The sequence below is a fragment of the Sinocyclocheilus rhinocerous genome, unplaced genomic scaffold (assembly GCF_001515625.1).
Source record: "Sinocyclocheilus rhinocerous isolate Xijiao unplaced genomic scaffold, SAMN03320098_v1.1 scaffold2787, whole genome shotgun sequence".
NCBI lineage: Eukaryota > Metazoa > Chordata > Actinopteri > Cypriniformes > Cyprinidae > Sinocyclocheilus > Sinocyclocheilus rhinocerous.
In genome coordinates this window covers 102,079-112,825 of record NW_015639793.1, presented here as the reverse complement: position 1 = coordinate 112,825, position 10,747 = coordinate 102,079, and the positions used below count along the sequence as shown (strand labels likewise).

At 37.9% G+C, this 10,747-nt stretch overlaps 1 protein-coding gene across 1 annotated transcript in view; it reads left to right on the top strand.

Annotated features, from left to right (window-relative positions):
* LOC107752127 (cyclin-dependent kinase 16-like) overlaps positions 1 to 10,747 on the top strand; it is a 53,007-nt gene that overhangs the window by 16,723 nt on the left and 25,537 nt on the right. The window contains exon 2 of the mRNA XM_016567994.1: positions 2,289 to 2,441. Within this exon, the coding sequence (XP_016423480.1) occupies positions 2,312 to 2,441 (130 nt within the window). The 5' untranslated portion in view covers positions 2,289 to 2,311. The remainder of the gene's footprint in view (positions 1 to 2,288; positions 2,442 to 10,747) is intronic.

Below are 10,747 nucleotides of genomic sequence, written 5' to 3'. Positions count from 1 at the left end.
AAAATTCTGTCATTATTTACTCAGTCATGTTGTACCAAACATGTATTAATTTTTATTTATTCTTGTGCTGAACACATAAAAAGTTATTTTGAAGTATGTGGGAAACCAAACAGTTGCTGATCCCCACTGACACTACTAATAGTAGGAAAAAATTTTTTTAAAGTCACTGGGGACCAGCAACTTTTTGGTTTCCCACATTCTTCAAAATAACAAGAAAGAAACTCATTCAGGTTTAAAACAACTTGAGAGTGAGTAAATGATGACACAATTTTCATTTTAGGGTGAACTATTCCTTTAATGTTAATAAAATAAAATGGGAAAAATAACTCACTGCTCTTGACTGAAGAACTTTAATACAGTTGCTAAAGTTCATCAGTAATAAAATAACTTTTTCAAATTTTCAACAACTTTTCACCTCATATCTTTTTGCACCAAATAGTATCGATAACAGTATCGATAAGTACCGCTATCGATAAGGAGTATCGGTATCGATAAAATGTAAACGATACCCATCTCTATCGGAGACACACAACAATTCTGCTTTGGCTTTGATTGGAACCATTTTAATCAGTGAAATTGAGCAAAAACAGTCAATATTGTGTCAATTTTTGTTATAGTAATTTACTGACACAGTACATAGTAAGAAGTATTAATAAAATATCATATTATACTGATGAAAATAGAGTTGTGGTGCCAAGTACTGGCTGTAGTGTAAATGCTTATGTAGTTATTGCAGTTAGCCTCAGTGCAACAGTCTTTCTCCTTAAGGTGGATGGTGTTAGGGAACTGAGGAGCCTGACAGCCTGTGGAAAGAAACTGTTGCACAATCTTTTTGTGATGAGCTGTATGGTATGGAACTTCTTGTGGGATGGGAGAAGAGCAAAGAGTTTGTGGGAGGGCTGGGTGGGATATTTTGTGATGCTGCGGGCCTTGTACACACAGCGCGTTTGATAAATGTCTGAAATGGTTGGGAGAGAAGTTCCAGTAATTCTCTCTGCAGTTCTTACAATGCATAGCAGGGCCTTGCGAAGCATTCCAGCTGCCAAACCAAACAGTGATGCATGAAGTTAATATGCTCTCAATGGTTCCTCTGTAAAACATGGTCAGAATGGAAGGAGGCTTGCCCTTCTTAGCCGCTGCAAAAAGTGGAGACATTTCTGTGCTTTCTTGGCCAGTGAAGTGGTACTGAGGGACCAAGCTAGATTGTCTGTGATGTGCAGACCCAGAACCTCGTTGCACCTGACTGTCTCTATAGGAGACACATTGATGTGCAGTGGAAGGTCGATGCTGTGGGACTTCCTGAAATCAATGGATTATTTATTTTGTTTTGTCAACATTCAAGAGACAGATTGTTGTTCAGGATACAGTTACAAAGGGAGGTGCTGATGTTGAATGAGCTCAGTTTCTCTGTGAGGTTCTGAGGATTGATTGTGTTGAATGCTGAACTTAAAGTCTATGAACAGCATTCTGACATAACTGTCCCTCTCCAGGTGTGAAAAGGCCAGGTGAAGGGCAAAGAACATGGTAGTGTCAGAAGAGCGGTTGGGTCGGTATGCAAATTGGAGAGAGTCCAGAGAGGTGGTCAGCGTGGACAGCGTGTTTCTCATTATTAGCCTCTTGAAACACTTCATAATTATTGGTGTGAGTGCCACAGGGCACTAGACATTGATGTGGGTCACAGTGAACTTTTTTGGAACCTGTAACACACCTAAAATTCGTATGCAACGTTTTTGCATTCGAATGTGGATTTTTATTTTAAATTCGACGAATATTCGAAATTCGAAAACAAAATTTTGACAGCCCTAGCTCAGGGAGTTGCTAAAGAAGTTTTTTAGAACATCGACCCATTAATCTGCACATTGTCTCAGCACACTGACAGGATCTTGAGGCCATGACTTCACACTGTGTGGACATGATATAAAGATGCCATTATGTTGACAAAGCCTTGTGGCCTTAAAATAATATCTTAGAGCCACAACATATTGCATTGTGACTTCAAAACTTCAAACATCAAAAAAATCAAACATGTCCCTTGAAGCTACAGTTCTGCTAAAACACAAATGGTCTTTGCACTTTGCTTGATTTCACAAACACACTTATGTCTAAGATTTAGCATGTGTTTGCTTAGAAATCCCAAATCTCTTTAGCGCTGCTCAGTGTGACATTACATGTATGATTTTTTTTGCATAGTACTGCATTTAAATGCTCATAAAATAGCACCGCATGATGTTCTATAAGATGCAGCTATTGAATGTGAATATGTGACCTGAACCCAAAGTATCCTTTAGGTTGCGGGCAAAGTGAAGTTTTGATGGACCGCATGAAGATAATGAAAAAGCGCCTGTCCATGAGCTTGCAAAGTGTACGGCGTGTGGACGAGAGTCTCTCAGAGCTTCCTGAACATACCGGACTGGATGAGCTTCCCTTGTCACGAGACAGTGGTGAGAACAAAGTTTTACAGAAACTATGCATACAAACACATTCACACACTCATTTAAAGGAAGCATTTATACACTGGATATTGTTCACACAGATGCATGAATGCTCTCAGAAAGGATGTGTTAAAAAGGACACAAAGTGTGTTGAATTCTTACAGTTTTAGGACAACACTTGTTAATTTGGGCACATTCCCCGTGTTAATGATTTTGCAAATATAACAATAAAAACCAGCAGTAAATATCCAACACTGGACAAAACTGTTCTTTTTCCATTTCATGATTAGGCATCATTAGGCAAAATGGTGGCATATAACACCACCTTCTTATAATTTACTTATTTCCAAAATTTGTATCTTGGATTGATGTAGATCTGGTCATCCAAAAAAACGGAATATCATAGGGTTGGGAATCTGACACACCAAAAGGAATGTTTACAATGTTTACCATCCCGTACAAAAACCACCACAATATTTTAGCCCACTTTTGGGAATAAATGAACAACTTCTCCAAAGATCGGTTCCTATTTAGGACTAGATGACAACCTCAGAATTGCTCCCTATGTGTGTTCACCTTCACTGACTGCGTTTGACACGTGGAGCTCAGTTCTCCACTTATTTGGACAATATTGAATTGGACAGTATTTTCGCTACAGTATATTCGCCTCATTAGGCATAGCTCAACTTAAACATCCCAGCCTAGCTATACTAAATACCTGACTGTCATCTTCCTTAGCATTCTGTGTCTTCTTCTTCTTTAATAAATATTTTAACAAATTTATCTGAAAATGCAATCAAATATATTTTAATGCATACCCTAGTAGCTAATAATTTTACAGAGATTTATTTAAACAGTCCTTATGATTCACTGAGGTAGTTACCTAACTGATAATAAATGATCAATTAGCGCTCTTCATGCCCCCTAAACTTAAAAAGGGATAACGTTACCTGATTTCAAGCTGGAAATAGGATACCGTTAATCCTTTATGTATGTTAACGTAAAGGATCTGCAAAGTTGAAAGTGCACAATAAATAAAGTTATTGTCACACAAAAGAAAGAATAGACTCTGAACAGCCGAAATGAGTCATCAGTAATTCGATTCCCACTTCTGTGAAGGCTACACATTACAGGGTAACACATTTGCACAATACCCGCCTATGTTGTACGTTGGCCCTTCGCAAACAGCTTGACCCACCCTCAAACACTGCAGCTTGTTTGTGTGGTTACCATCATGTCGAGAAGATGCTGTGTCCTACGCTGTGAAAGTAAATTTGTTTTATTTTCACTTGCAAAAGATGAGGCTGCAGAGAATCAGTGGTTAAATTCACAGTAGTACAACCCTAATCTTTTTTTGTGTTCGCGTCATTTTACTGACGACTGCTTCTCTAATCAATTCAATGAGTTCAATGAGGGATTCACAAACACTTGCTCTTGAAAGATGGCTCAGTACCTAGTTTATTTGGACCACCTGGCTCCACTGAATCACAGCCTGTAAGTATAATAAATAATAGATATTTATCATTTTTATCGGGAGTTCAAAATACAGAACTATGGCAATGGGCTTATCATTTCTGACATGCGCTGTACGCGGTCGACCAATCACAACAGAACGGGCCATCTGACCAATCAGAGCAGAGTAGGCTCAGGGAAAGGAGGGGTTTAGAGAGACTGAATCTTAGAACTGCTTTGAACGAATCATTTGAGAATCGCTGGGAAACAAGGTGATATTAAATGTATGTTTTGAGAAAACAAAGGCGTTTTTTGAACTTGCATGCATGTAAACCTATTGTAAGAGACTCCTAAAACAATATTAGGAACCTTAAAAATGGCATAATAGGGGCACTTTAAATAATAATAGATTGGCTCTGTCATGGACAGAATCATACAACAAAGAGGATGGACAAAGTGTAGATATTTGCTAAACATGACAGGGGTTTACATTTATTTTACAAAACGCATAATACCAGTTATCTGATCAGTTTAGTAGCCTATGTGATGTAAACACACATAAGACTGGCTAGGAATATTAGCCCAACTAGCTTCAGAAGAGGCAGATTACCTCATCAACCTAACTTGGTTAATATATTGTAAGATGATACAATGTCCAGCCAAGATGTTTTATCTGTGTAAAACACTGCAATAAAACCAGACAAGACAAACGCAGAGTGGGCCTGTTACCCAGCATTGTTAAATGTGCGCATAAATAAATAAACTTAACGTTAGCTGTAACTCTGGTGGTCCTCAATCAGTCACTATGAATGAATGAATGAGGCATTTTTATATAGCGCTTTATTGTGTATTTCTGTACACCCAAAGCGCTTTACTATAATTTGAGGGCGTTTCTCCTCAAACACCACCAGTGTGTAGCATCCACTTGGATGATGCGACGGCAGCCACATTACAACGGCGCCAGTACGCTCACCACACACCAGCTACAGGTGGAGAGGAGAGAGAGAGCCAATTCAGTGGATGGGGATTATTAGGAGCCCATGATTGACAAAGGCCAGTGGAGGGAATTTGGCCAGGACCTCTACTCTTTACCAGAAGTGCCATATGATTTTTAGTGACCACAGAGAGTCAGGACCTCGGTTTAACGTCTCATCCGAAGGACGGTGCTTTTTACAGTTTTGTGTCCCCATCACTATACTTCTGTAACAAATCAATCCACTGAAGGCGAGTTGAAGTGAGAACCCAAGTGCAGTTTATTTACAAGTGATCCAAACGATAATCCGAGACTTGACATGAACAGACTTGACATGAACAGACTTGACTTGGCATGGACAGGACTCACCAACAGCAGAGTTACAACATCAATACACAATGAAGACTATGGGAACATGATGGCTACTTATATCAGACAATGAGGGTCACATGACAAGAACAATCCAATGGGAAACAAGACACATGACTAGGACAACCAATCCGAACATAACACAGACAAGGGAATCACATGACTAGACAATAACCAATGAGAGCATGACACATACACAAGGCAGAGAGACATGAGGCAAGGGAAGCATGACACAAACAGGGACCATGATTAAACTCCAAAATAAAAGACATGAAAACATGAACCAAAACCCAAACCCCACATTACAACTGGGGTATTAGCACCCACACAGACCACAGGGTGAGCACCCCCTGCTGGCCTCACTAACACCTCTTCCAGCAGCAACACAGTTTTCCCAGGAGGTCTCCCATCCAGGTACTGACCAGGCTCAACCCTGCTTAGCTTCAGTGAGCAACCAGTCTTGGGCTGCAGGGTGATAGTGCAGTGTTTCCCAAACTTTTTTCTGTTGAGGCACAGTTTTGATAAGTAAAAAATCCCTTGGTACACCACTAAGCACTGATATATAGCCACAAAAAAAAAGATGGAAAAGGGGAAAAAAGTTTTTTTTTTTAAATTAATTTATTTTTTATAGTGAGTTGGTATTTTGGCTTTATATATGATCAGACACTTGCTCTTAACATTTTATGAAAATCGTGCTCAAATGGAGTTATGAGGTTTTTGACCAACGAACGATGGCAATGTGTGTTTTGTCTGTCATTAGAACAGCCGTATCTGAAGCAGTAAGTGCATCACATTACATTTTCATCAACATAAAGTTTATTGTAGCTATATGGGAGCTCAGATTTTCTTTTTGTTTAATACATTTGGCCAAAATCTCATGATATAAAAGATGAACCGCTATGCACAGGATATTTAAAACGTACAAAGTATATTTGCTACACCTTGACGGCAAATGCTATCTCTTCTACCCTCTTCAAACACGCATAAAACATTTATAGCCTTTCAAAATTAAAAGCCTTTATAGACATAGTGTTTCTTGAGCAAAGAAAAGACACGTTTGCACCTTTCAAAACTCGGACTGTATCATTCACCCACTCTGCTCCCTGGTTTACTCCTGACCTCCGTCAGCTAAAAACTGGAGGACGGTGCTTGGAACGCCTTTATAAACGAACTGGACTTATGGTACATAGAGAGCTGTATAAAGAGCATGTTCTTCTTTATAAAGATGCTCTTTCTGCTGCCAAATATGATTTTCATTCACATCTAATTGAGTCTAGAGGTAGTAATACTAAAGCTTTGTTCTCCACTGTAAATCGTATTCTGAAACCACCTGACAGCCTTCCTGCACATCTGTTCTGCATTGCTCAATGTGATGAATTTATGTCTTTTTTCAGTGACAAAATAAGCGCTATCCATCAACAGTTGGCCTTCTCGCTAAACCCATATTGTAATTCATTATACAGTGTTTCAACGGATTCCCCTCTTATTTTTCTTTCTTCTTTTACCTTGCCATCTGAATGAGAAATCTTATTTACAAATCTAATTCTTCCACATGTTTACCTGATCCCATACCAACTCATCTGGTAAAAGCCGGTCTTCCTTCTTTCTCCTCTTATAACCCGTATTATTCATACCTCCCTTAGCGCCGGCATTGTTCCATCATCTTTTAAAATAGCTGCTATAACCCCAATTCTTGAGACCCTAAGAATTTAGATAACTTCCTTCCCATCTCAAATCTTCCTTTTATTTCCAAATTTCTCCCACTTGGTAATATCTTTTCGGTTACACTTTATTTTAAGGTGTCCTTGTTACAGTGTAATTATACGTTTAAGTACTGAGTAATATTAATTGACTACATGTACTTACTATATGGTTAGGGTTAGGATTAGGGTTACTTGCATGTAATTATGCATAATTAATTGTATAATAGTAATAAAACAAGATTTGGTTTCACTTTATTTTAAGGTGTCCTTGTTACAGTGTAATTATACGTTTAAGTACTGAGTAATATTAATTGACTACATGTACTTACTATATGGTTAGGGTTAGGATTAGGGTTACTTGCATGTAATTATGCATAATTAATTGTTATTATAATAGTAAGTACATGTAACCTGTAACAAGGACACCTTAAAATAAAGTGTTACCATCTTTTCTAACTTTGGTAATAAATTTTACTGTTACACTGATGATACACAACTTTATGTATCAACTAAGCCTGACTCCATTCTTCCACCTGTCTGTCTTACTGTCTTCACGAAATAAAAATGTGGTTCTCTGCCAATTTTCTTAAACTTAATGGCAGTAAGACTGAGGTACTCCTTATAGGCACTAACTCTATTCTTTCTAGGTCCTGCAGTTTTTGTTTATCCATTGATGGTTCCTCCATTTCTCCTTCTCGCCAGGTTAGGAACTTGGAGTTCATTTTTGACAGCACTCTTTCATTTGAAGCCCATATTAATAGTATAACCCAGTCTTGCTACTTTCATCTTCGTAATATTGCTTGCCTCTGTTCATCTCTCACCCTGCATAGTACTGCCATTCTTGTTCATTCGCTTGTCACCTCTCGCATCGACTACTGTAACTCTGGTTTACCACACAAGCTTCTCCATAAGCTCCAACTGATTCAGAATTCTGCTGCTCGTATCATAACCCGGACTTCATCTATACAACAAATTACTTTAACAGCTTCATTGGCTTCCCATCAAACTCCGTCTGATGGGAACCAGAGGAGAGTGCAGGTCTTTGGCAACAGCCCATCTCCAGCAGCTGCCATATATGAGCTAATGGGGGCTTCCCTCGAAAGAGAAAGGACTATGGAGCAGAGGCAAGGCATTTTGTGCTAAGGAACTTTTATGTGGATGATGGCCTCATCTCCCTTGCCATGGAAGAGGAAGCCATCAAGCTTCTTAAAGGGATAGTTCACCAAAAAATTAAAATTTGCTGTTAATTTACCCTCATGCTATTCAAGATGCAGGTGTTTTTACTCAGTTGACACTGGTAGTCACACTGTTCAAGGAGTTATCTTCAATCTATCTATCTGTCAGCAAGTACTAGTGTGTTTCTAAGATGTTTATCTTCATCTTATGTTTGTAATTGGAGACATGATATCTCCAGTGTATGTATGGTACATGCAGGATTTTTAAGCTCAAATGTAAGACCTTTTTGAAGACAAATAAAATTAATACCATATGAGCGGGGTAGGGCTCTAGTATCATATTAAACTGTAAAATGACTGTAAAAAGCATTATTTACAGTTCAGATACAAGTTTTAACAAAAACAAAAAGCTTTATAAAATGATACACTTCACATTTCAGCCATTAAACTCAAAAGTATGAATTATTATAATTCTATTCCTACAGAGGAGACCTTATTCAAACATCAAACAAACAGATGCAAAGACTAGATCAATGGAAACGATTACTTTTTTATCTTTCCATCTTATTTTTGATGTAAGAACTGGCGTGAACTTGAGTGTGTGAGGCGATGTCAGCAAACAGTGTTTGTGTGTCACACATCAGACGTGCTGCACTGCGCTGCGGCTAATGAATACATATATATATAGATAGATAGATAGAATATATTGAAATAAATTAGATTAACAATTTCAAGAGGGTTACCAACGGGTACAGGGCAATAATTAGTGTACAATTAAACAACTACATAATTCCTTAAAAATAATAATATACAGAATTGAATAGCAAGTGCTATAAAATCGTATGAACTGCTAATACATAAATACATACAAAAAAATAAATTAAAATAATAATAATAATACAATTATAGGGTCCTAGAAATGCGGTCCTGAAACTGCAGCCTCCGGTATTGCAGGAATACCCTACTCCAATAAAACAGGCTTATTGAAAATGCACATTAATTCTCTGCCAGCAGGAGGCGCCTTCGGAACAGCAAAAATAGAACTGTTTCCCCGGTAACAGCAGAACACAAAGCAGTTGACTTACATACAGTTACGAAACATACAGTGCTCATGTTTATTTTATAAAATCATGGCCTTTTGAAGTTTAATCGTCACATTAAGCCATATCGCAATTCTGGTCTTTCCGTCCCCAAATTTAAGACCTGCATGTGTATCACCGAGGACTTGAACGAACCTGATCCGTAAAAGTTTCTTTATAACAAACGAAACATAGGCTACTGGAGATATGCTTATGAATTGTTTTATTAAAGAGCCCTGGATTTTTATTAAAACATGGAAAAACCTGAATTAGCATGGTTTATTGTGCATGCAGATCATATTTTAAGTTAAGCGAAATCAAGCAGTTTATAAGACAGGTTTATTCTTTCTTTATACTTTAGACATGTAGAACATATCCTCGTTTGTGCATCAGTGTCTGTAATGTGTGCTGTAGGTGCGAAACCTTTAGGAATCTTATCTAAGTTGTTGTACTGGTCCGCGAATGAAACTGTGACCACTAACACCATTAACTTATGAAAGGCAATAATCAACTACATGCATTCACACACAATAACTTTTTATTTGAATGTTTCAATATGTGTTGACACAAATGACTTTATTTGAATATTTCATTCATACAACATGGCACTGAGTTGATAGAAAAGATATGCGTAGTGACATCATTTCTTGATGACGTCAGGAACCGATGAATTGGCTTACTGAACTGGTTCAATGAACCGAACTGTCCGAAAAGAACTGGTTCGCGGAAATGAATCTGACTTTGCATCACTAGAGAGCTGTAAGGCCAATGATTGCACCAAGGTATACAATCCAATAAAAGTGTTAATACCAACCCAATAATCTGTTTCTGGATAGTCCACAGAAAGACAACTCAATCCAGATCACCTGCATAGTTTTTCTGTTAGTGGCTGTCCATTTGTTTGCCATGCTGCTCCTTTATACTGGAGTATTTACTGTTTCCTGTCATGTGAGCAATTAATACCATCAATTTATTAAAAACATACACACTTAAAATGAGGGATACAAACTTAATAAAGGGGTAAATTGGGCTAAGAAAACATAAACCCTTTAAAACTCTAATATAGATTACATATCTATACAACAATGCACAGATTAAAGAGATGGTTCACCCAAAAATTTTAATTTGCAGTTCATTTCAGCAGAACAGTAAAGATTTTTAGCTGAAACCGTGGTCCTTGGTGATTCTTAAAATGCAAGACTACTGTTTTTTGAGAATAAAAAAGGCATATCATGGAACACAAAATTAATACTTGTGGCTCCTGGCAATTCTTCCACAGACCAAACGTTTTGCTTCATAAAACCTCAATATGTCATCAGGAGTCACTGTTATGATTTCCTTTAAAGGGGTCATCAGACACTACATGCACTTTTACAAGGTGTTTGAACTGAAATGTGTGTTGGCAGTATGTGTACACAACCACCCTATAATGATAAAAATCCACCCAGTGGTTTTTATTAAATCTACTAAAATCGTTACCCCTTTCTCAAATCGAGCCGATCTCAGATGCCTGTCTGTGTGACGTCACAAAAACAGGCCCCTCCCACGATAGTTTGATTGACAG